Below are 27,845 nucleotides of genomic sequence, written 5' to 3'. Positions count from 1 at the left end.
TCAGTGCTGCCTGAGGTAAAAAGCATCCTCCTCACTCTCGCTGTCCTCCAAAAAAATGCTCTGTAGAGGCAGCTTCTCAGATGCTCTGGCCTCTGCTTGATGATGTTCTTGCAGACGATGGAACCATCGATACGGTGCTCTGATTCGCTTGAACTTGGCTGAGCGGAAGTTCCACACCAGGAGCAAACAGAGCAGGAGAACGGTTATGGAGACTACTAAGATGAGGGAGGGGTGGGGGGGGAAAAAAAAAAAGCATTGACGTTAATAACGAACATAAAAGAATAATTCAAGACATTTATTCATAACTTCCTAATAAATGCCCAACAGTTGTAGTATGTAAATGCACTCCAAGGTGGCTTACTTGCAGCAATCAGGACTAATCCCGGGCCTCTGTATCTACTGTTTTCACTAAACTTGATCATAATCGGAACTGCCTTTTGATATGATGATACATTTACCTGGTAAGGAGAGAGAGAACAGCAGCAGCATCAGAACAGTGAATTTGGAGTATAGCCAGAGCACATAGCTTACACTACCATCTACTGGACACAAATAGTAGTTCCTTTGTACCACTCCAGATTCCCTCACACACACTCTTGACCAACCTGCATGAGCTGCTCTTGAAACCCTGAAGCTTGGACCTGCAGCTGTTGAGTTCCTGGAGGCAGGAGAGTGTGGAAGAAGCCTTGCCCATCTGTATGCACAAACACCGAGCCATTGACCTTGATCAGGGCATCAGACACTGGCTGGCCCTTCTCATCTTTCACCACGCCACTCAGCCCCTTATGAATCTAGCAATAAGGGGGAATCCCTTCAAATTAAATAACTTCCCAGCCACAGAATGGCCTGATATTTTGCAAAATATTACAGAAATAAACATATCACAATGACCAAATTTCAGAGTGAACTAAATTTCACTGGTTTTATGAAATCGAAAGGCTGTCTACTTTTAAAGTCAGTCAATTTGTGCAGCCGCTGATAGGTTTTTAAGAAGTCCGCCTAAGTGGAAATGATTTTGTTGGATGTTTTGTCTCATCTCATTATCTCTAGCCGCTTTATCCTTCTACAGGGTTGCAGGCAAGCTGGAGCCTATCCCAGCTGACTACGGGCGAAAGGCGGGGTACACCCTGGACAAGTCGCCAGGTCATCACAGGGCTGACACAGACAACCATTCACACTCACATTCACACCTATGGTCAATTTAGAGTCACCAGTTAGAGTCATGGGGAGAACATGCAAACTCCACACAGAAAGGCCCTCGCCGGCCACGGGGCTCGAGCCCGGACCTTCTTGCTGTGAGGTGACAGCGCTAACCACTACACCACCGTGCCGCCCAGAATAAAACCGTTATTCCACTCAATCGCAGTGCTACACACCTGGTCACCCATCAGCTCATGTACGACTTGATTTCATGGAACAACTTAAATATTACCTGAAGACATGGTAAGGATAATGGCGTTGTGATTTTTGATTTGTATAGTATGTAAATGTGATCTCAGACAGTTCTCCAAGAGCAGTGAAAGCTGCGCTGACCTCCAGCAGCATGGCAAACAGAGCCGTCCTGTGCTCTGCCCAGAGCGAGAGAAGCTGCTGAGCAGGTGGGTACAGACAGCAACTGGTGTACACCGTGATCTCAGGACACAAACCCACATCCAGACTAAAATCCTGCAAAAACACAAAGACTTAATGAATAAATTATATATTTTACAATAAAATGTGTGTACACACAGGTGGTAATGTAACTAACAGGATTTTTAAAAAAAGATACAAACTTTACCAACTGGTTCAAATTTCTAACAATGATCTTCAACCATGCACACATGACGACCCCCCCCAAGACGTTCTGGGCTCATAAATCACTGGCTTGAATTCATATTGTAAAATTATTCCAAATTCAACTGTGGATTGATTGTGCAATTCTGTAGGTCACGTGACTTTTTTTTTTGCTGCACATGGGTGTACCACATGTTACACACTAAGTGAAACTGTTTCCTGACGCAGTAAAGAAAAATGCTTTACAGATGCACAGCATGTCATCATACAGGTATACCCGCAAACCAGCAGCCGCTCTCCTAGGAGAAGATTTTTAGCCATGTTGGACAGTACCACATGGATTTTTTCAGATGAAAAACAAGCTACATAGCTACGACAGCAGTCCGGGTAAAAACGCAAGTGTGAAAGCGATCTCAGACTGCTAACCTACTGACATGTTTTTGGGAGGTTGGATGAAACCAGAGAAACCTGAGGAAACCTGTACAGACATGTGGAGAACATGCGAAAGACAGTAACTGGAGCTGAGGACCAAAGCAGTGACTCTGGAGTTGTGAGGTGACAATAATAATACCCACTGACCCTAAACTGTACCTCTGTAAATAAGAAGCAATATGTTGCTTAAACTGAAACAAGCAAATAAGCATTTAAAGAAAAAGTCCAAAATAATGTAAAAAATGTTTTTTTTTTATTAATTTATTTATACCCATAGCACTACAAAGCATAAGATGTTAAGACAACCTTCATACTGCCCATGTGACCTTTGAACTCTGCACCCCTCAGAATTCCTCCTTGGATTGACTCTGTGGGATTACACCATTCACACACACAGAGATGAGAGATTGTCACATATACACACACACACACACACACACATTTACAAATGTATTCACCCTGTTCATTCTTTCCAAATTTTGTAGTGTTTCAACCTGGAACTGAAATGGACTTAACTGGGATTAGGGGTCATTCCTCGGTAACAGAATAACATTCCATTACCGGAACATGGTAACTTTTTTTCAGTTGCAGTACACAAGATAATACTATTAAAAAACACACTACGACGCATCTTTTAATCCTGAAAAAGCATAGAAAAATTGCCCATCTATTTTTTTTTGGGGTGGGGGGGGTGGGGGGGAATTCCAGCCAAATTCTCTCCAAGACAGCAGATGTACTTTTCCCATTGTTGTAAAATAATTTTTCCCCACGTCTCCAGCTCCATCATGATGTTACATTCCTTCTCCCATCTCTCCTTTACAGTATATGTAGTATCCTCCCCTTCCAATTCTTGTAATAACTTTTTTTTTTTGCGGTCCGGTTTCCATCAAATCCTGCGCTCTGATTGGCTGGCGAGTGGGTCCGTATCCTATGGTACGGACCCCGGTTATGGACATCTGACGACTCGCTCGTTCACGACAACAAACATGGTAGCAATTTGTCAACATTTATCTTTTTTTATAAGATTTATTTATAAATTTTTCCCAGCATTTCTCAGCATAATAGCATTAATTTTACAGCATGGATAGCGATAACGACAGTGTTCACAGCGAAAGCGAGTTTTACTACCGTGAGGAAGAAGAAATAAAAGAAAACATTGTAGGAGAAAGCTAAAAACCTGTAACTTGCTAACGCTGAGCAAAAACATGGCTGAATCCTGAATGACTCAATTTTGTATAAATAGGGGACTACATAGGCGGCAAAATGTAGTTTTTTTTCCTGCCATGGAAGTGCACTCGTATACCGAGGAGCAGTGATGTGCGTGAACGAGTTCAAAAGAACGCGTTCACTGAACACGCTCATTTTTTCATGAACTTGAACGCAACACGTTTTAATAAAGAACTTGAACGTGAATTTGTTCACATTATGTGTCATGAACGGCAGACATCACTGTAAATGAACGTTGGAATTTGTTTTCCCTTGATAACTCGAGTGGCATTTGTTTTCTCTTTTGAAACGCAATGAGAGAAAGTCTCCCCCTCCTGTATTCTCGCAGCCGGTGCCGCTCAAATCATGCATCACACCAGACAGAAATGGCTTTGACATTGTGTGCGCAATGCATTGCGGGGAACGTAGTGTCCGGCCGAGAATAGTTGAATAACATACTGGCTTCTGCACTACGTTACCCATGATGAATTGCAGCAGGGCGGGGTAGGCGTAGCAGGCACCGATGACAGCGAGGAGGAGAATGGGCTGGAGCGAGAGGAGGAGTGTGTGAGAGACCAATGACGAGAGTGAGAGAAAGCACTGCAATTAAAAAAAAAAAAATGGCTAGTGGAAGTGATGGCACGGAGAGCACAGACACTGATTATGAACATTTAAGACAATTTTACACACTGTCACATCAAGACCCCGACGGCAAAAACCTTACCTTTCTGTGTAAGATATGTCCACCTGCTCAGAAAAAACAAATAAGGACTTCAACAACTTCGTTCTCGAATTTGAAACGACACATGGGCAATTCCATGTAAACGTCAACCTCACCATGCAAAAATAAAGCAACATGTAATACATCAAAACCACTCCCAGAGATATCACCTAGGCCTGTATTTTACAGATGTGAATAAGTTGAACCAATTTGTAACCAACCTAATGTGTCACTGTCAGTCTTTCTTTCTTATAATGTAAACCCCAAGCTAAAATCAACTTTGATCATGTACAATTCTATATTATTGCCACAAGCCACAGAAATGTATGCTAAAATCCACAAAACAGCAAAACAATAGCCATCCTAAATATTATTTAAGAACTTTGATAGTTTTAGCTGATATTTAGAGAGTTTTTCAAAGGGTTATGGTGGTTAAATTGCTGATTTTCTAAACATATGCCATGTCTATTTCAGACGCGTCACATCCATAACGGAATTTCGTCACATCCATAACGCTGACTTTTCCTTCCGAAACTCTGCATGAAATACAAAATATTTTAAACAAAGATTTTTTAATATTCACCTTGGACCCCTCTATCAAATGGATCTCTCCATTTCGACATTAGGTTTACGATTTCACAGAGTTTGATAAAAATGTACAGTCACCCAAGAAAAGTGATACTTTTTCTGTCACATCCATAACGCATCTTTTATTGGCATTTTCTGGCATGCCCTAGATGTACTATGGGAATTGTTCTTGTTCTATCACTTCTCCAGTATGGTACAGCCTTAAAATATGCAACACCTGTTTAAATACTGGGAGACAATAAAACATGCACTGGGTCATTTGTTGCCATTTTGAGTTCAAGTGTCACGTCCATAACGCTGGAATTGCCCACATCGAGTTGAAGCACCCATCCAGCGTTAATGCATATATGCACGTCCTCGAGGGTCAAAAGGGAGGAAAGGCAAAGAAGACACCCTCCCCCTGCCAACCCCCCCAAACGCAAATTACACTGCCAGCTGCCTTCAAGAGGTCCGTGATCTCCCAGGAGCAGGTAGATAAACTGATTATCGACTACATTGTGGAAGATTTACAACCTCTAAGCAAAGTTGAGAAACCCTCGTTCATCAGACTAGTGACAGGTTTGCAACCAAGCAGACATGTGCCTTCAAGGAAGCAAGTGCAGGGACTGCTGAACAGAGAATTTATGGAGGTTATTAATAAATTAAAAAGTGAACTTGCCGAGCTTGATTTTGTTTGCACAACAGCTGATTGCTGGTCAGCTGTCAACAAGGGATTCATGGGCATTACAGTTCATTGGCTTGACAAACATGATCCATCACTCAGGAAATCAGCAGCACTTGCATGCCGTCGTGTAAGGGGGTCACACACACATGATGTACTGGCAAAAGTACTGGCAGAGGTGTACAAGGAATTTAAAATTCAGAACAAAAGGTCTACCTTGTCTGTACTGTTGCACGTTTCATCACCTGGTAAGAAACCCACAATTGCAGTGTCATGAGCAAATGTCTACAGTGAACAGTTTCAGAGAACGTATAGTGATTTTCTAGCTCGTGGTCTGAAAAATGTTTTTATTTTCATATCTCACCAAAAAGTAAAATGAACTGAACTTTGAACTAGTTCAGAATTAAAATTGTGAACTTTGAACGCGAACTGTTCACTTTGAGCATGTATGAACTGAACTTGAACTAGTTCAGAAAAGGTGTGAACTGGCACAACACTGCCGAGGAGGAAGCCATTTGCATTACAGCCGTGAACGAGGATTCAAAATGGCGGCTCGCCTCGGCTCGGTTTTCCCTTTTGGGCGCTCTCGTTTTCTGTTAGAATTTGGTAAAGAAAAAAATACATACATTATTTACCAGCTTAAGGTCGGTCCGTATGGTGAAATACCGTGACCTCGGCCTTGAATACTGACCTCGGCCCTCGGTCACAGTATTTCACGATACGGACCTCCCAGCTGGTAAATAACATATGCATCTTTGATAAATTTCCACGGCCAGGGTCTGACCTGTAGCCAAGTAGAAATATCTTCACTATACCCAAATTAATTTGTCACATCTCTTCCTTTTTCATTATTTTCTAAGTAATGTCCAAGTTGCAAAAATCTATAAAAATCCTGATTGGTTAAATCAAATAGATTTTTAAGGTCTTGGAATTGTAGCAGTGTGCCCCCATCAGAGGTCACTGTGTTTTGTTAACCCTTTATTGGCCCACTGTTTAAATCCTGTGTCCATTCTGCTTGGTAAGAAATCTGAGTCATATCCTATCCATCTCATGATCCAATATGGTTCTTTGGCCTTGTTTTCACTGACTACCCTGTGCCAAATCCTAAGTGATATTTTTATCCATGTATTTATGTCTTTTAGGCAAGTAACCAACCCACTGTCCCCTAGAATTGCTTGTAACGGAAGATCACTGGATGTCTGACATTCTATCCCTTTCCACTTGGCTTTATAGGAAGGACTGCAAATGTTAACCAAAATCATCTGCACCACTTGGTAATAATTTTTACTACTCGGGAGGGAAAGGCCTCCTTTGTCTTTTGTTAGTTGAAGAGTCTTGTAGCGGATTCTTGGCCTCTTCCCCTGCCAAATAAATCATGATATTAATTTCTCTAATTCTTGAAATGTTCCCTTTGGAAGTTCTGTGGGTATATTTTGGAACAGATATAACAGTCTGGGTAACACATTCATTTTTATTGCTTCCACCCTCAGTCCTAATCCTAAAAAGGGCACTAGATTCCATCTAGTCAAATCCGATTTAATTTTGGATAGTAGGGGGTCGTACCGTAGTTCTCTGATACAATCCTGTTCAGGTCTTTTGGAATATTCACACCCAAGTATTTAATTGATTTTGATTCCCAACTCACTTTAAATTCCTCTCTAATCAATTGGCTAGGAGAATAATTAAATGTCAAGATTTGGGATTTGTGGGTGTTTAGTTTGTAGCCTGATAATAGACCATATTCCCTCAGGGTTGCGAGCAATTCTGGAAGGGAAGTGGATGGATGTCCCAAGTACATCAAGATAACATCTGCGAACAGGGCAATTTTATGTTGTTCTTGAGACACCATGATCCCCTTTATCTTCTCATTCTGTCTTATCCACTGACTCAGGGGCTCTATAAAGATGGCGAATAAGAGCGGAGAGACAGGACAGCCCTGTCGACATCCCCTTTCCAAATCAAAAGTATTTGATGATCCTCCATTAATCCGAATTTTGGCTGTTGGTTTATAAAGCTCGTATTATCCTAATAAAATCATCGTGGAACTGGAATCTCTCTAGTACCTGGTATAAGAAAGACCAATCAACAGAGTCGAATGCCTTCTCTGCATCCAACCCTAACAAGACGGCCTCTAAATTGTTAATATGGTTAATTACATGCAATGTCCTCCTAACGTTGTCCTGTGTTTGCCTCTATCTAATGAAACCTGTTTGATCCAACTGTATAATATCTGGGAGTATTGTTTCTAAATGTTTTGCTAGAATTGATGAGTTTATAATTCTAATTCAACAGACTAATTGGGCGGTAATTAGAGCGATCTGTCCCATCTTTCCTCTCCTTTGGTATAACAGTTATGATCTGAGTAAGTTTTGTGTGGTGAGGAATAAAAAGTATAGTCTAGTTGTAGGATTGAACTCCCTCCATACATCACAAATGGCCATCTCTTATCCTTCTCACCTTTTTGCCTACTGCGTTATTCTGAGTTAATCTTGACACATCCCACTTTGGATTCAGTCTCAGATTAAAAAGTCACCACCGCAAATCACCATTCCCTGGGCTTTTGTAATCATTAGATCAAAAACGTGTCTATAGAACCCCACGTCGCACCTGGAGGTGCATATACATTTAAGAGAGTGACTTCTGATCCTTCTAATTTTCCTACAACCATATTGCACCTTCCTTCCTTGTCCGTGACTTCTGTCACCTTTTCAAAAATTACCCTTGTTGAGATCAGTGTTGCCACCCCCCTTCTGTGTCCCGTTTTATAGGACGCTGAGTAAACCTGATTAATGCCCTGCCTTTTAAGTTTAGCATTTAAGTGAGTCTCTTGCAGAAATATTACATCTACCTTGTCTTTTTTCCATTTTGCCCAGAATTTTACTTCTTTTTACCAGGTTAAGTACACCCTTCACATAAGAAGCCAACCTAAGTGGAACTTTATGGCTTTCCATTTTAGATCCAAGTGCTGCCTTTAAGGGTGATTATTTTTAAATATGGCTTTAAGTACGTTTCGCCTTGGATTGCATACTTTAGCACGATCCCTGAGCTGTAAAGACAATCTTAACAAGATCAACTGTGAGCTACTGCTCACTTACGTATCCCCCCCCCCACACACACTCTCGCTTATCAGAATGCAAGCAATCGAAGGAATAGGACACTTCTTATGAATGCTGACTTCAACAAATAATTAACCCTGAAACAAGTAAGTAAAGAGCAGTGTCCAGGGATGAGAATGGGACATTTAAAAAAAAAAAAAAAACTCTTATGTTTGCCCTTGGCAGACATTTCATGCATGCAAAGCGTGCATGGGGGGGGTTTCAAAGGGGGGGGGGGGTGCACCTTATATATATCACGGGCGATTGCTCCAAGACAACGAGGGAGGCTCAGCCTCCTCTAAAAATGATGAACATCGTGTAGGATGAATTGCGCTAGGCTTATGTTATAGCCGACCTTATAACATTGCTATTTCAGATCCAGAATCATAGAAATATGTGCTCAACCCAACTACAGTGCGAAATCATTCCCTTATAACTTTAATGTGTGCGTGAGTTTTTCCCCCTCGTGATAGCACGATGCAGCCCAGCCTCAGTGCACTTCAATGGCATTTGGGAGCTATGCGCTTTTCAATCTCAAAATGCAAGACGGTTATTGGACAAATACTGCGAAAATGCCCGCCTACGGACTCCGAGCCTCACATGGGAGGGACATGGCAGTTTCCACGAGGAGACTGGTGATTGGTGAAAGTGGCCGGATATTTTCTTTGATTGACAGCTCGTTTCAAATATAGACAGGCAGCGGTGAATTTCAGTTCAGTCCCATGCGGATTCGCAAGTGCTGTGGTGTATTGTAAGAGATCAGCTTACATTTCGATTTCATTCATTACATACGGTTTCTACCAGCTTTTTTAGTTTGTATACATTTTCATTGTAAATAAAGGTGTTGTCAAGTTTGCTATCTTAGTTCCAGAAATTTCGTTTGAGTGACTGAACTTGAACTTGAGGGGGCTAGTCAGCTAGCAAGAAAGCTGCGCACGGATGCCAAGCATTGCTGATTTAATTTTGGCGAAGCCATTTGCCAGTCTTCCTTTCGAGGAAAAAATTAAAGAGCAGGGTAGACCAACACCTCAAATTAACTTGGTGAAAAAGGTAGGGAATAATACTCGTTCCTTTCAGCTCTCCTGGTACGAGAAAGTGAATTGGCTAACCGCAAGTGACCCACATCAACAACAGTAAATAGGCTACTTTAGTAATATGTCATGGATGGACCAAAAATATAGAATCTATTTAAAATGTTTATGCTGAGTATATTATATTGGAATATATATTTCTCTGGATATGAATTAAACACAGCTACAATTTGGAAAACATTTTTAAACAAAAACACAGCCGAGAACATTTCACACTACAGACCTGGATTAAAAGTGAAGGGTTATCAAAATTGTCAATAAAACATCTCAGTCAAAATAAGTAAAATATAGGGAAAGTGTCACTGAATGAAATGTGTGGCACCCAGCTCTACTGCTGAGGTTCCTGACAAAGAGCTGCTTTCAATAATGACCAATTTTTAAACATGCCACAATTTTAAAATATAAAATGTTAAAATATACCCCTCCCCCCAACACCACCATCATGTATATTGGACAGTAGGCTAATGGGCCAAAAGAACCTGTTATTTCACAGTTTGTGACCCTGCCAACAATCAGCCAGATCAGAGGCAAGAGTATGGGCAAAATTGATGTTTTTTCTTTTAAAATCTGGAAATATCGTAACCGACCAGCCTCCCCCGTTTGAAAGGCTACCAGCCGCCACTGATATATAAGAATGTTTTCAAATTCAATGATGGTTTAAAACGTTTATAAACTTTAAGATAAATCCCTACAGATTTTTTTTATATATATATATATATATATATATATATATATATATATATATATATATATATATATATATATATATATATATATATATAGAGAGAGAGAGAGAGAGAGAGTGAACGATAATGGAGGTAACCGTAACGATATATTAGATTCCTCCTGACTCTGACAATTTAAGTAAAACGGACCTTTGTGCTTTTTTGTTTTGATGTGCTCCTGGATGTTTCTAGCTCCTCCGTTTCCATAATTGATCATATCGGAGCACAGAATACACAGAACCTTTCCCGGCACGTCCACTTTTCGGATATGTTCCGTCAGGCACGTCGTCACAGTTTGTGTCCCTATCTGCACGGTAACGCTACTATCGAGCCATGCCCATCGGAAACAGTTCTTTATCCCGTTCAATTTATCGATTTCCCTGGCACGATCCTCATTTTTGCGGTCCAAAACTTTCGCCATATTGGCGAAGTAACTTTGAAAACTAACCAAAATAACTAGAACTTAAGAAGTGATCAAAATCGTGTATGTATAGCTTGTTTCTCCGTGAATTGTAGAAGTGAGATAAAACTAGCGCCAAAACGTTGCCGGAAATCGTCGTGAGTTGTCGTTAGCATAAATATTGAATAATATCGAACTAATTTTGCGATGAGCATTGCCGAAAGATGCTGGCGGTCGGTCCTACCTGCTTGTGCCACCACAAGCCTCGCCTCGCGCCGACCCCTACCCCCCCCCGAAATTCTCTCAACGGATTTACACGTTTCACAAAAATGACATTTTCAGCAGGAAAAACTCGGAATTCTGCAGATCTGCGGAAAATTCTCATCTCTGAGTGTCTCTCCCCAGGGATTTCAAATAGCATCCTGGTAAACTGTCAGTTTGAAATCGAGTCAAAATCCACCCTATAAGTTTCATAAATGCATTGTCGCTAAACAGGAAGTTGATGTGCGACAGACCTGAAAACGGTACACATGGTATAGAACCCCAAGCTGAAGCTCGATACCAAATATCAAGCAGTTGTGATTTGCAGTTGCTGAGAAAAGTATTACGAAAATTTTGTAAATGCATTCAGTCGGTAAACAGGAAGTTGATGTGGGACAGACCTGAAAACAGTATAAAACCCCAAGCTGAAGCTCTGTACCAAAATACCAAGTGGCTATAATTTGTGGTCGCTGAGAAAAAGGGTGCTTCAGATGGATGGAAATACGGAGATACGGACGGATGAATGTAAACCAGTATACTCCCCCCTCCTTCAGAGCACGGATATAATTTCATAATTTTGACCTCTCTGAAGAATCCCCCATCTCGCACATGAATCTTTACAACTCCAGGTATTTTGCCAAATTTTTTACAATTTCAAAATGATTTGTGATTGCATAAGTATTCCCACCCCCACTGTACTGAATCTCCTAAATTAGTTGCCATCAGATGTCACGTTATTAGCTGAATTGAGTAGAACTGCGTGTAATTAAATGGGTAAAGTGATCTCAATATATTGTAAATAAACCTGTTCCTGGAAGAACCCAGAGCTTTTCAGAGAACATTCCTAAACAAACATCATGAAGATCAAGGAGCTATCAAAACAAGCAACAAAATGGTCTGCAAGTGTACCAATTTGAAAAAAACCTCCTCGAAAAAAAAATTAAAGTACTGTATTTAAAAGAAACAGAAATAGCTCAAATATAGGTTCCCCCCTCCAAATATCTCCTGTTGCACCTTTAAGTTGGTTTGTAAACCGCCAAAAAACCCTAACCCCCCCCCCCGTAAATATATTTTTAAAAAAAAGAATCGCATTTTTTCACAAATTGCTCCTGTCATTTCGCCAGTTTGTTTACATTCTAAGCGGAAATTATCTTGTGGGATGTTTGTACAAAGTTTTTATTTATCGAATTTGCAAAAAATAAAAATGCTCCGTTTGTCAAAATCCAGTGAATGCGGATAGAATAAAACAGTCAATTCACTCAGTCTCGTCGTACATGACTTATAGCCAATTCGGTGCTACGTGCCTCGCCAGCTATCAGCTCATGTACGACTCGATTTCGTGGAATAACTGAATTTTATATAGATTCATCACAATCTCAATTAAGGAATTCAGTTCCAGGCTGTACCACTCAAAACAGTGAAATGTTTAAGGGGTGAATATTTACGCAAGGCACTCTAGGTGGTCATCGTTCTTTTCCAGTTTTAATCTAAAAAATATCTGCTTTTCATCCCTACCCAGTCCATTGACACATCCAGGATATCCCAAGTGCATGACAGGGTGATTGCTTGCATAGATCGAGGCCAAATATCTCAGAGTTTCTTCGCTGTGTGCTAAAGAGATGTGAGAAAGACAAAAAGTCCATCCATGTTGAACAAACACGTTTTGTCTATTCGAACAGATTCAGAGCAAAATAATAAATAAAACGACCTGGTTCAGTGGGTCTGTCATAGGGGTACGTTGTGAGCAGAGAGCCTCCTTCTAGTGTAACAGACAGAGAGAAGCCTCCTCCCTCAATCAGATTCATCATCGCACGCGTTTCTGGCTGCGCAGACGTGTTGCCTAGACGCAATGTACAGTCTTCAGGCCCTGAAATCGTTCAGCAACTGAACGAATAACAAGAACCAAGTGCAGTGTACTAACTGACCATACATGAAGTCTGTGTCAAGGTCGACACCGTGAGCATTGGGGAGTCCTGCTGTGGAGAAACACGAGCCCTCCTGAGCCAGCTCTCTGCCATCCGGATTCACACATGGAATGATTACAATCCGGCTCCTGTCAATCAGCTTAAAGAGCAGAGGCACTTACATGAATGTTTCTATTCTGCCTGTGTGTGCGCGCGCTAATGCACAGTATTCTGATTATAGATTTTATTTAAGTACTTTTCCCCCCTCCCCACTTCCTAATTTAGACTTGGCCAAGTCCAGCCCATCAGGCATTTCTGCCCCATCATACCACAGCTATCACTCTGGGATGGTGAAGGTTAACACGTGCTTCCTCAGAGACATGCAAACACAGCCACTGCATCTTTTCAAACTGTTTGGAGGAAAGCGCCATCCGCCCTCTTCCACATACTTTACAGAATCCTACAATTGGCTAGAGGAAATGGAGTATACTATACCTCTCACCAGCGTTGTAGTCGAGTCACTAAACCTCGAGTCTGAGTCCAGTCTCGAGTCCCCAGTGCTCTGTCCAAGTCATTAAAGAAAATTTCAAGTCTGAGAACAAGACTCCATCCGCACCATTTGACGGTGCCTGTTGCTGCCTTTATGTAAAAGCGTCTGCTACTGTGTTGGACTAAGGGCCTCTGCATGCTCTTGCGACAAGGCTTTCGCAGACAGTTGTAATTTATCGTTGAGCAGGGAGTAATAGGCGTGCGCGATGTTATTCACCGCCACAACGCAAGGGGGCGTGAAGTCGCGAAATCGCTAGGAGTAGTTGGTGGGTATGGTTAGTGGAGTGTTTATCCTCCGGTTACTTATAATGACTAGAACTGGAGTCGTATAGATGTACGTACTTCCTCAATCAACCGCTCTTCGTGCTGCTCCATCTTCGCTCGCGTTTTTAAAAATGGCGGTAGTGAAAACAAACCAAACCGGGAAAGTAGGGAAGCGGAAGTGCGTGTACAGCGGATGTAGAGTGGACCAATCAGAGCCCTCGTCTGCGACGCTGTCTGCAAGGCTTCTGCAGTGGTCACAATTTTTGGGAGGTGCGCGCAGAGCGTCTGCGAAGGGTGGGGGGGGCTACGCAGACGCCATCTGCGACACCATCTGCGAGGACTGCGTTGTCAGCATAAATTGGCCTTAACGGTCTTGCTCAACTGCACCATTTTAGTTAACAGGCTACAGATAAAAAGCTTGTTCATCACTCAGCAAGCCCCGCCCACTATCAACAGGGCAAATAACATAGTGCGTCACTTCCTTCTCTGGGTGTGGTCTTACCAAATGACAGTTGAAGTTCAAGTTTGTCCCCATCGTCTCCGACAGTTCTTCTACATATGGAACACACACTGTAGCAGTGCATTTTTTCCCACTGCACGAGAAGTCTGTAGAAGTAAAGAGGACAATCCTAGCGGCGTTCTCTCCAGGCATTTTAGCGCCGTTAACATTAGTTTGTTCCTGAACATGATGTATGAACAGGCGAATGTGCATTCTTTTGCACAAAATTAGTATAAAATTAATGTAGATATAAATATCTTGTGCCAGATTATTATGGCATGTTACAAAAAAAAAAAAGAATCCAAGTCCTCATTTCCAATTTACAAGTCCGAGTCAAGTCACAAGTCCTTAAAATTAGGGCACAAGTCGGACTCGAGTCCGACTACAAGCCTGCCTGCCTCCCTCCCACCCAGACAGCATGGCCCATTTGCTCTCCTGTCATTAATGGCTGGAGAATCATCGGGATTGGAATTCGCGATCTCCAGACGACAGGGTGAACACTTCTCTGTTGCACCATTTAAAAAAAAAAAAAAAACTTTTAAAAAGTTTTGCAAACTAGTGACACCCACCTTTGTGATGATAGGATTCCCACCATAGTTTATACACAGAAGAGATGCAAACTCCAGCAGAAGCTCAGGCCCTGCTGCAGTGTTTCCATGGACACCTGCGACGTACCGGATTTTGGGCACCGTGGGCTGTGTTGACTCAGGATCCGCAGAGATCTCCAGAGCCCAGATAGGCCGGAACTCCCAGCTGTTACCCAGACTGACCGCAAACAAAAACAGTTCGTTCACAAAAAAAAAAAAAAACCGCTCAATTTTCCATATTACTTCAGCCATTTCTACTAGGTGCAAGACGACAGACATGTCTATTAACAATAGTAATAATAATGTTTATTTTAAAAGCAAGACTTTTTTTTTTTTTTTTTTTAAATAGTGCATACTTTCATTTGAAACGGATCTTCAGTTCAGGTGAAGCGTTTCAGTTAAAGGTGCCCCCTTTTTCAAGAATAATTCATTTTTATTTCGCGTTGAAGTCTTTCAACATTAAATACCTTCTTTTTGCACTACATATCTCTTCCGTATATTCCCTACATCCCTTTTTTCACTTTTCCAAAACTACCCAGAGATCAAGTTACCGGACCACACCCACGTTCAAAAACAGTTTTGACATGTGACAAATTGTAGTGAACTTCCAGATCTGGACTGATGGTGGCGCTACATCACCATTTTACATTTTTGCCCTGAAACATGCCATACCACAAAAGTACTCAACAGCATTGATACCTCAATAAATATGAAAAAGATTCGGAGAATTACAAACAATACGGCCACCACATGCCAATCGACCCTTCTGAGGCGGAGCTTAATTTAATCAGATAGCTGTGACTCATGATTTCACAATGATTCACACTAAACAATCAATCTTTGGGATGTGGTCATCGATAGAGGGCGGAGTCAAGTTTAAATAGCTGTTTCTGTAGAATCGGAAGTACAATCAAGTTGAAGTTTGGTAAACTTGTGCTGATATGTAATTTTTTTTTTTAATGATTAGTTCAAAAGCATGGCCACTGACAGCCAATCAGATTTCAGTAGACATTTTATATAAATCAATAGAGTGTTATCATCACTTTAAAATGTGAAATATGTTCATCTAAGGTTGCTTTATTGCCCTCTTTCTTTATAAGTAACTTGATTAGACACTGGGGTGATATTTGTGAAGGTTGTTTGGACCCTATGGATTGTTGTTATTAATAGGTTACCTGTAGAGACGGGTGATATGAGGAAAGCTGAGGTGAAGTCCATGCAGGAAATCTGAGCGTTCCCTGTGCTTCCTGTAGTGCAGACTTCTGGCTGGAAGATAGTTCTGGACGAGGTCTTTGAGGCCCTGAGCAGAAGACAAGTTCTCCACCAACCTCTGAAACTCCTCTTCTTCAACCTGACTTCCAGGTTGCGGCCGCTGATCTCGAATCAGTGCAAAATTCACCTGCTCCACCCAAGTTACAGTCACTGTGACCGACACGGAGTGTGGAAAATATCTGAAGAGAAAGATGACAAACTAAAACTGCTTGTATTATGTTGCCTTTTAATTTCAGTCTGCATCATATGTACAGTATATACAGTAAAGTTTTTTTTTTTTTTTTTATTTTAAATGTAATCCAATCGCCTCTCATTTCTCACCCTGGAGTAAAGGCATGGAGCTGGTACATCCCAGGAGCCAGAGGTCTCCAGTACTCTCCTGTGCTGCTGGTATGGACCTGATGCCTGGAGCCGTCCACCTCTACGGTAGCATTAACAATAGCCTGACCAGTCTGGCTATCCATTACTCTACCCCTGACTGACAAATGAGCCTGAAAAAGAGAGGGGGGGTGGAAAAATTATATATCTCTCCTTCACACTGGAGAACCCAGAGGAAACCCACTCAGACACGGGGAGAACATGGACAAAAACAGTCACCCAAGAGCTCAGGAACAAACCTGGAACCCTGGAGCTGTGAGGTGGCAAACCTACCTGCTGCACCCATTTTATTTATCTAGCACTTTTATTAATAGACATCATCACAAAGCAGCTTTACACTTTCCAACGAACGTGCCATCAACCCTCTTTCACATACATGAGCTCAGACAGCCACGATTAGCTACTTTCACTCTGATTGACAAGGGATATATTCATATAGGACCGTCCCCAGCAGCTGAGAGTCCAGAAAGCTCCAAGCAGAAGGGTCAGGATGGGTGGGGCAGGTCCACAGGGCAAAGGGAGTCAGAGTTGTACAAGTATACACAATTTTCACATTTTTAAATAAACTGCATAAATCTCATTTTAAAATGCAAAATATCAATTATTCTATTCACATTCACTGGATATGAGCAAACGCGTGCTCTGATTGGCTACTCTACTACTAGGATATCAGCACATATACCATGAGTAGAGAAAAACAAAATGGCAGTGTGCATCAAGTCAGACACATCACTATCAAGTATTTAAAAGAAACAGAAATAGCTAAATAAATAAAAAAAAAAAAAAAAAAAAGTTCCCCCCCCCCTCAATCTCCTGTTCCACACTCCAGTCTAATTGGTGGCGGCAATGCCAAAAAAAAAAAAAAGGTGGCACGTGTTACTGAACCAACAGAGGAGGAAATAAAAACTCTACTCAAACAAAACTCCAAAAATTACAAAAAACCATGGAATAATTAAAAAAAAAAAATAATAATAATAATAATTAGTATTTGATGGTAAGAACATCTCTATTTTTCCAAGAATTATTATTATAGAATTTTTCACAAATTGCTCCTGTCATTTCACCAGTTTGTTTACATTCTAAGTGGAAGTGATTTTGTTGGATGTTTTGTATAAAGTTTTTATTCATCAAATTCGCAAAAAAAAAAAAAAAAAAAGATCTGTTTCTCAAAATCCAGTGTGTGAATACAATAACAGTTATTCCACTCAATCTCGTAGTATATGGCTTATCGCCGACTCAATTTCATGGAATAACTTAATTATATTATGAATTGTACTGATATTCACAGTGGAAGCAACAAGATGTAAACAAAAAGGCTTTATGGCACAAAGTAGTGAACAGTAGGCATGTAACAATTCACTCAATTCACGATATTGGGCTCACGATTCACTTTTCCCACGAGATTTTTGCAAAAAATTAAATGAAAATTTTACTACCATTTTGTATCATTTTCTTAAAAATCACCAACAAATTTACCCACATTTGTAAAGGTTGGAGTAAAATATAATAGCATATTAACTAAAATATGCCTTTTATTAAAAATGAAAAATTTAACAAACATGCCTTTTCTTTATAAACATTTATGAACAATGAAGGCTACAGTCAGCTTAAACAGAAAACTACCACCTCCTTTTCTTGTCTCATCTTTTATCTTTCAGCAGTCTGTAAAGAGAGCACTCTGACTTCTTGTTAATCTATTTGTACAGTTATTTGCACAAAAACTCTGCCATTATAGATCTAGTGTTTGTGTTTTCTGGCAATAGAGCTGTGTTACATCTGCCGACGGTGAAGTCATGTGCATCCCTGCTATTTTACATTACCTCTGCTGTCAAAGCAATGCAATTACAGCTAGGAAAAACATTACACATCCTGAAAACAAATACACCATTAAATTTATTATTTCATTGATTCAAACTATCATAAATTTGTATTGTGATTTATTGCTGCATGATATATTGTTACATGTCTAGTGAACAGTGTTTTAAAAGTGATCAACCAAATATTACCATCATATATATACATATTAAATGTAATATAATATGACAGTAGCTGGTTGGTACCTAGCCATAGAGAGAGCACGCTAGAAATAAGGGTTATCATTATGAATTATTAACCCCCCCACAAAAAAAAAAAAAGGCTCAATCCATACATTCTTCTACATACAAAATACATGGGTGAAAAGAAGTAAATAAAGGATTAAGGTATGTCAGTAAAGGAGAGCACCTGTTGGATTAACTGAAGCAGAGGCCTTTGATTCTGGTTCCAGCACATCGTAATGTTTTCAACTGGTGGATGCAGATCACAGCTCACGCCGATCCCGACTCCCAGTGTGTCTGTATTATGGTACATCCAGCTCTCCAGATCAATCCCTGCATTCAGAAAGATCACTCAAATACCAGCAAATATTTTGGTGCATAACGATATGGGAGAAATCTAAAAATAAACCCCTGTAGTTTACAAGCAAATGAGAGCAGGGGTATTAATATCTCAGTACTTAAATTGTTTCATTACTATTTCATTCCAGTATTGAGCAGACATGTAGATACATTTCAACAAAAACGTATTCCAGACTCCAGATTAGACCTGAAAAAAAAAAAAATCATCTCACCTGTGGGGGCGTTATGATTCATTTCATTTCTGTCCTCACAGGTCTGTGACCTTGGGAGAGATGAAAATTCCTGAACCAAAGAAAAGAATAAAAATACATTAGAAATAGGTTTGGGTGAATACAAGATTTCCATTTTGGTCTATCGTCTGTGAAACCTACCCTCCACCCAAATAATAAACTGAAAGCCCAAAGAATACCATAACAGTTTGAGGTGTAGTTCTGGCATTCTTTGGATAAAACATTTGGGAGAAGTTCATTAGGGTTGAAGAATTTCATTATTTTCAAATCACATACCCCCAAAAAATTTTTTATATACATTATATCTTACTACACATTAATGATAGCAGTGCATGTTCTCCATCTCACTATTCCTGTTGTGTTTGGTCGATTAGGCAAAGGCACAAATTATCGTTAAATGTTAAGACTGACATGGATGGTTGCTACTGCGTGCCTGCCACTTATTCAACTTAACATAGGCTTAAAAACGCATTTTTGGGAGGTGATACGGAGTCAAATATTTGCTCTCACCTCGCTCAAGTTGGATTAAATATTTAAATAATATTGGTTGCATTTGTTTCGTGGTACATCAGACATATTCCATTCAACTACTCGTCTTTGACTCATTCAGCATCATGCTAGCTGAATGGAATATATCTGATATACCACAAAAAAGCGCCAACCAATATATTATTATTACACATGCACATTCCTTTCGGGTGTTCAACCCATCTTTCTCTTTCAAAATTCTCTCAAAATTTTCCGTATTTAACGAAGCAAACCTGACGGCGGCCATGTTTATTTACAAATTGTCCCAGTCGCTCGCTAGTGTGGAAGTCTTACGTCTCCAACATGTGACATGTTGTCTTGACAACCACGCAATATCGTAAACCATATTCAACGCTCATTCTCCACTGGGTAGAGTGACGTAATACACGTAGGATAAGCGATATGCTAACAACATTGCATGGTATTAAACCAAATGAATAAAACCTGCTAGAAGGGAATAGAACACGTTTTTACTCCATCACAAAAGTGTCCTGTATGGATAATAACTGATTATATATATTTTAGAACATTTCCTCCCCTCGTCATCTTTGCACTGTTGAGATGTTCATGTTTTTGCACATTACTTGTGCATGTTCTAGGAATTGAAGATGTTACGGTTTTATCATTTACATAAATCAATCAGACAAGAGTATTTTCAGTACATCATCCAGGCTAGATATCAGTCATACTTCAATACTTACCAAATAGCCCTGTGTGATCAATTTAAACACATCCTCATCAACGGAATCAACCGAACCTGGATACGTCACTCCGATCACTCCTAAACACACAAAGGCTTAACACAGCAAATCTTAAAATCCTGTTCAAATTTAAAACACAATCTAACATACCACCAAGAATACTAGCAGACAAAACAAACGAGTTCACTTTAATCCAGCTCATCACTGCCTTGGTTTCTGGTCGTACAAAATTGGCTGCATGGAACTGATCAGGAAAGTTCCTGCTCAAGTCAACGTTTTGATTTCCGTCATCTTCCATACCACCATCGAGTTCTCCATTTACATTAAAATATCCCGGAGCTAAAAAGAGACAAAGTGAGTACGTTTTAAATTATTATCCAGAGAACCACCATATTGTGTCCTTTTACCTTTTCCAGACTTATACCTTCTTCTACCACGTTATATCCATCTGGGTTCATGGAAGGCAGTATATGCACTCTTGTACGGTCCATCAGTTGTGTGATCAAAGGTTCGCTGCCATAATTACTGCACAGGTACTCGATCAAATGTAAGAGAATCCCTTGACCTACAGCATCATTGCCATGCAAGTTGCCAACAAATATTACTTCTGGTTTACCTGCTCAACAGAGGCCGGCAATTGGGAGGAAAAAAAAAAAATCGTTAAATGTGGCAAAGTAAATCAGTAGCTTAGCTAGGAGTGGGCAATATGGTCAAATAAAATCACAATAATTTGGATATTTTTGCAGTGACTTCTTATTTTATTCTAATCCACATTCACTGGATAGAAGCGATTGTGCACTCTGATTGGCTACTCTACTACTAGGATATCAGCTCATATACTGTGAGTAGAGAAAAACAAAATGGCAGAGCATGTTGCTGAACCAACAAAGGACGAAATAAAACTACTTGAAAACAAAACCCCCAAAATTGTTAAAGAAACAGAAATAGCTAATATTTTGTTTTGTTCCCCCATATCGCCTGTTCCACACTCCAGCCCAGTAGGTGGCGGTAATGCACCTTTAAGTTGGTTTGCCAACCACCAAAAAACCCTGAAGAACCCCCCCCACCCCAAAAAAAGCAACAAAATATGGAATGAACTTTTTTTCTTTTCAAGAATTATAATTAGCAGCGCATTTTTCACAAATTGCTCCTGTCATTTCGCCGGTTTGTTTACATTCTAAGCAGAAATTATTTTGTCAGACGTTTTGTAGAAAGTTTTTAATTTACTGAATTTGCAAAAAAAAAAAAAAAAATGCTCTGTCAAAAATCCAGTGAATGTGGATAGAATAAAACAGTTATTCCACTCAAGCTTGTTGTACACGGCTTATAGCCAACTTGGTGCTACGCGCCTCGTCGGCTATCAGCTCATGTACGACTCAATTTTGTGGAATAACTTAACTATACAGTACCAACACAGAAGAAAAAAAACCCCAAAAACTAACTTTGTATAGCTGAGCCACTTCCATACTATTGATGTAGCTTATATTTTAAGAGCTTAGTGTTAGCATTGACATAAGCAAGTGACTCATGCTTACGTCAAAATAATTTTTTTTTAAAGAAATTACATCATAAATTATATTGCCCAACAGCCATTAAAAACTGATATTATACATAAACAAATGCCTTCTAAGGGACTACCTGGTTCATCAGTGCCAAGGTCTGAAGATATCTTCATGACATAGAGATCCCTGCCCAGCACTGACTGGCCAATCGAGTACAGTTGGGAAAGAGATGAATAAATAGAGCTAATCTGCTGCAAGAACACTTCCATTTGTGAGTAATTGGAATGATTAAAATCCTGTCTCTGGACTGGGGGCTCCCATGTGGAAGATTGTTGGTTGTCAAGAACTTGTTCAGTTGACCGGTATGCTACGGTCGGTACAGGAGTGGTGGAAAGCCCAGGCATCAGCACCTCTTCACTCAAAAGCTTTAGGATGAAGTTGAGTCGAGTCACTTTGCCTTCAATCACGCTTACATTGTTTACAGTGCTCAGAAGGTACCTGAGACACAAAGATAAAGGTAAGATCTCAACCAACACCAACGGATAGCAAATGAATTATGATTACTGGTAATCACCCGTGAGAGCTGGCTGTGATGTTATACGTTCCTGGGAGGAGCAAGCGGTAATAATCGCCAAATATCCATGTTGTGATGGTGTGATCTATTCCATCAACTGTAATGTTTGAGCCTGGGATGCCCCTTCCTGAGGTGGTCAAGACATAACCTTTGACTCCAATGTGAACCTTGAAAAGCAAAATTATACAAGATGTCTGCAGCTTATTTATTGATATGACCAAAAGCAAATCAGTAACACTTAAGACCCAACAGATCTACCCCCCCCCAAAAAAAATTTCTTCCAAATTTGCCCCCTCCAGCCAGCACTGCCACATCAGCTACCAACCAGAGATGAGAACTAGCATGTGCTTCCACCAAGAAACATCAAGGCAGCCAACTTCATGTTTCTGAACAGGGCAGCATAACACACTCAGAGGAAAGTGCTATCTACCCTCTTCTGCATACATGAGCTCATAAACCAGACATTGGGCGGCACGGTGGTGTAAGTGGTTAGCATGGTTGCCTCACAGCAAGAAGGTTCTGGGTTTGAGCCCAGCGGCCGGTGGGGGTCTTTCTGTGCAGAGTTTGCATGTTTTCCCCCCGTGTCTGTGTGGGTTTCCTCCGGGTGCTCCGGTTTCCCCCACGGTCCAAAGACATGCAGTTAGGTTAATATGGGACGGCCTTGGGCTGAGGTGCCCTTGAGCGAGGCACCCAACTCCCAACTGCTCCCCAGGTGCCATTAGCATGGCTGCCCATTGCTCTGGGTACATGTGTGTATGCATGCGCGTGTTCACTGCTTCATATGGGTTAAATGCAGAGAGGATTTTCACAAGTGCGTGATGAATAAAGTTGTGCTTTCTTTCTTTGGCTCGTATTGCTGCAGTTGACAGGGGAGAAAGAGTATACCATCCATCCCACCCAGACTGCACAGGTAACCGTGTTCTCTTGGACTCCGGTCCTGAATGACCGTGGAATCTTTAGGACTTGAACTCTCCCCGACATGGCAAACGATGTTCTGTTGTGCCACTCAGGAAGCCCCAATAAAGCTAATTAACTGAGCCTACTCGTTTTAAATTGTGGAAATAAATAACCATTGTGGAAAATGTATTGTGTTTATTTTCATCAGAAAACTTCATTGCAACAGAAGCTTGACCTCTTCTTTTGGCTGTTTCCAGTTGGGGTCACCACAGTGGATAATGTCCCTCCATATCTTTTTCTGTCACATCAACCATCTTCATGTCCTCCTTCACCACATCTCATCTTTGGTCTTCCTAGTTTCCTTCTACCTGGCAACTCCATCTCCAGCATTCTTTTCCCAATACACCGTACCCTGGATCTCTCCTCTGTACATGTCCAAACCATTTCAATCTCGCCTCTCATTTTGTCTCCAAGATGTCCTACATGTGCTATCCCTCCAATATTCTCATTTCTAATCCTGTCCAACTTTGTCACTCGCAATGACAATCTCAGCATCTTCAACTCCACTAGCTCCAGTTCAGCCTCGTGTCTTTGTCAGTGCCACTGTCTCCAAGCCATACATCACCACTACTCTTACTACTGTCTTGTAAACTTTCCCTTTCACTCAAGACAGTAGTAAGACCAGAAGCTTGACCAATTGTGCAAAAAGATCTAACACACAATTCTGAAAACTTGGTCAGGAAAAAAAAAGCTGAAGGAAAGTCCCAGAACAGTGGGAACATTTTGTCTGTATTATCTTACCTTTTCCATGTATGCTAGCAGAGCTTCCTTGGTGTTGTACCACTCCGTATAGAGATCTGAAGCCAACGGGTATTTGCAGCAGCTCAGCTGAAAGGTGACTTCAAAGCAGTTTCCCCTGAAGTAGCTAAAATTTTGCATGCTTCCTGCAGTTTACAAGCACATCAAGAACATCTAGAACATCAAGATGCAATTTGACATCAGGAATAAAGTAACAACATGTACATATTTTCACCTCGCACATCATTCATCTCATTCCTGAACTCCTTGTTCAGCTCATCAGGACATTGGAACTCGCCCTCTCTCGTGACTGAGTGGTTTTCAGTAAAAGTCTTTACCAAATAGCGGAACAGTGCATCATCGTCATCATCTGTACGCCTGTATGCAACTGGTGTAACATTGGAACTGGAGTAATCAAAGTCGTAGCTGGCTTCTACTGAGCCTCCTTGCAAGTTTCCAGCAAGAACAAACCTTGGTGCAAAGACAGATTGCATTGTTGGTATTTGGTTACAAAGGTCCAAAAACATTATATAGAATGTTCTCACATCCGTATGTGGTTCTTCTCCATACATGTCAACCCCTACGGATTTCCCGTATTCCCTACAGATTTTGGCATTTTAAAAATGGTACGGGCGTAGTGGTATTCAACTACGGATTTTTCTACATTTTCACCTTAAAATCATTTTGATTTATTACCATCAAAAAAAAATTGTCATGAAATACGACGAAAATGCATGGGAGCCGCCATTTTCTACATTTAGAATTACTCAACCGGTACTTCCGCTAGTACCAACAAGCCATTCCAAATGTCTGAGCATGCGCAATTGTGATTTTCCTGCACGCCGAGCGGGAAATAACAGCACATGTAGCGTAACAATACAGGTCAAGAGGTCAAGATGTCGGCACCACCGAAGAAAAAACTCAAAACATCTAAAACTGGAGGTCGCTTTCTTCCCAAATGGACAGAAACATTCAATGGAATAATTATCGCTTCCAAAATGAGTGCCGAGTATGTCAACTGCACAATTTGTTGTAAAGACGTGAAAGTGTTTGCCTCTGGAATTTACGACGTGAGGGAACACATGAAATCTCAAATGCATGTGAAGAATGCAAACCAGAAAAAGAGACAGCCGTCAATTAAGTTCTTCACGCAAAAGCCAACAAAGGTTGTATCTGACATTAGGTATTAGGTAAGATCTGATACGTTTTTATTATGCATGAAATATTACTATGGATTTGGTATGGAAATTATGGATTTCTTTACCAGGGAGTACAGGTGAGAGCCGTGAGGGGTTGACATGTATGCTTCTCCAAACTGTTGCCACAAATCTGGATGCACATAATTGTCTAGAACGCGTTTGGATGCGTTCAAGAGGACCAAAGCTCTTCTAGAATCACACAAAGACACGGTTTGCCAAGGTTGGAGCAGAAGAACTTGACTGAGCCTTGACCTCACCTCAACTGAATATTTTTGGGATGAACTGGACTGCTAACCTTCTCACTTGACATCAGCCTAAGCTTACTACTACTAATAATAATGCTATAATTCAATGGGAAAGTCATTGCATTTAAAAGTAAGGACCTACTTTTTCTGTAAAACCCATTTAATGACGGCCAACATCTCAGGTGCACCTTCCAAGGCATTTGGATCAAATTTCGGGTTCAGATCAAACTGTTTGTGGTTTTCTTGGCCCGCTTTGCTGCCAGTACAATCCCCTTCTACAGCCTTCTCAGCACCATCAGGATTCACACTGGGGAAGATATAAATATCCGTGCTGTCTATGAGGTCAGTCACTCTGGGATCAGATCCATACTGACGCAAGAGATAATCAGTGAGGTAGATCAAGATCTGCCTGGAGAGAACCTCATCTCCGTAGATGTTCCCCAAGTATCTGAATCGCGGTTTTTCAGGAACATCTCTGAGGAGCTCGGTGTGAGCTGTGATCCTCATCACCCAAAGTTCTCTGCCTTCAGCAGACTTACCAACGCTCGCGAGGTGACAAATATGCGGGTATTTTTCAGCGAGATGCTTAAAACGACGACTAAACTCCACATAACTGTAGTATTTCCCATACGTTTCCTCATCATATGCCTGGAATTCGACATTAACACAATAAACAATGTGTGAAACAGCGAAAAGTTGTGTTAAAGTTAACCGGAAGTACACCATCTTGCTAGGCGATGGGATGTGACCTTAACCTGGTAATGAAGGCGCGCGCGAGAGATTTTACGCACGTGTCCCCAACTCTTTTCAGGGGAAGGTAGTTAAAGAAAGCTCGAGAAGGCTCTGGAAGGCTCTACGTGACGTCACTGACTAATTTGCATGCTAGTTATTCATCATAATTGCATATCAAATAGCAAATAAGTTTACAGTAAGAATGTTCACTTAGAAAATAATAATAATAATAATCTATCTATCTATATCAGGGCCATGCAAAGACCTTTGGAGGGGCAGGGGCTCAACATTCAAAAAAGGGCACTTGGAACAAATTTTTCACACAAGTTAACTTTATTCAAAACTAAATTTCAATTGCAACTGAACATTCCGTGTGTCTTGATAGAATATGTTGTGGACGTCGCCATTCAGCCTTAAGTTTTCGAAGCTGCTAGAATATTGCTGCGTTCCTGTGCTATGGGAAGATGATATTTTCCAGTTGGGAAGTGGTATTTACCAGTGTGTTGTGTTCACATGCTTTTGTTGTTGTTGACAAATTTTAAAGATGGTGGACCAGATGCTATCGTTAGCAATAGCGTCTGCTCTGGATAGGTAAAAACAAACCATAACACATTTTTAAAGGAAACGGATTTCTAACGTATTATATTACACTTGTTAATGACGCAATATTGCATAGACACCAAAAACTACCCACTAGTACTAGTAAAAAAAAAACCCTTTAGTAGCGTACAATGCTTACCATTCAAGTGTCTTGTACCGCTCGCCGCCATGTTGAAAAGGTTAAAGTTCATTTCATCTCGGCAACTCGTGTATCAAAATTTTCTACGAGTTGCCCAGTGGAAAATACCACAAGAGGGGGCGTTCATGTGTGTGCTTTCCATGTCGGCGTTTGGTATTTACCATAATTCCCGTAGCACATGAACGCAGCATATGTTATTAACACCGTCGTTCAAACTAAAGTTTCCGAATCTGCCACATTAATGAAATGGATGGAGCAAACGGTTTAAATATAGCCTAGGCGGCTTCATTAAATGATAAACAACCCTACGCATTTACTGTTGTGTTCTAAGCTGCACAATATTGCATGTTCAGATAAGAAATGAAAGGAGACTTTCAGTGTGACCTTACCATGCCGTTCCTCGCACTGTCTCCCACTGTCAACCGCCTGCATGCGCTTTCTGCACGGAGGTTCACTGAATGCATGACGTCACGGATTGATGCCCACATTTACATAGAAAAACGTTATTTTATAAATCTATAATTTCATATATTATTGTCAAATTGTAGAGAATATTGATGTTGGAGCTAACTTATCTTTTACAAATATTTAAAAAAAAACCAAAACAACAAAACAGTCCCTGTGAAAAGGGCACTTTGGACAGCAAACAGAAAAGGGGCAGGGGCTAGAGCACCTGTAGCACCGGTTCATTGCACGTGGGTGATCTATATACACACACTATAATTAGATTAGATTAGATTAGATTCAACTTTTGTCATTGCACATATAGGTACAAGGCAACGAAATGCAGATTGCATCTAACTAGAAGTGCATAGCAGTAAATAACACAAGTTTATTTTTTTTGCGGTCCAGTTTCCATCAAATCCTGCGCTCTGATTGGCTGGCGAGCGGGTCCGTA

The 27,845-nt window shown here is 40.7% G+C and overlaps 1 protein-coding gene across 1 annotated transcript; it reads right to left on the bottom strand.

The window, feature by feature from the left end:
- Positions 1 to 26,202, bottom strand: cpdb (carboxypeptidase D, b). Its single transcript, XM_060934933.1, has 21 exons — positions 25,619 to 26,202; positions 24,268 to 24,503; positions 24,036 to 24,178; positions 22,338 to 22,504; positions 21,900 to 22,261; positions 20,686 to 20,877; positions 20,412 to 20,600; positions 20,262 to 20,341; positions 19,015 to 19,084; positions 18,630 to 18,775; positions 16,350 to 16,519; positions 15,932 to 16,207; positions 14,739 to 14,934; positions 12,879 to 13,017; positions 12,662 to 12,793; positions 12,469 to 12,564; positions 2,512 to 2,573; positions 1,534 to 1,665; positions 606 to 791; positions 362 to 458; positions 1 to 212 (listed from the first exon to the last, which is right to left on the bottom strand). Exons 1-21 carry the CDS (start codon positions 26,200 to 26,202, stop codon positions 1 to 3), a joined length of 3,867 nt encoding a protein of 1,288 aa, XP_060790916.1.
- Positions 26,203 to 27,845: the final 1,643 nt, after the last annotated feature.

Source organism: Neoarius graeffei, chromosome 12, assembly GCF_027579695.1.
Source record: "Neoarius graeffei isolate fNeoGra1 chromosome 12, fNeoGra1.pri, whole genome shotgun sequence".
Taxonomy (NCBI): Eukaryota; Metazoa; Chordata; class Actinopteri; order Siluriformes; family Ariidae; genus Neoarius; species Neoarius graeffei.
The sequence above is the reverse complement of the archived record's forward strand: the minus strand, read 5'-3'. Positions and strand labels throughout refer to the sequence as shown.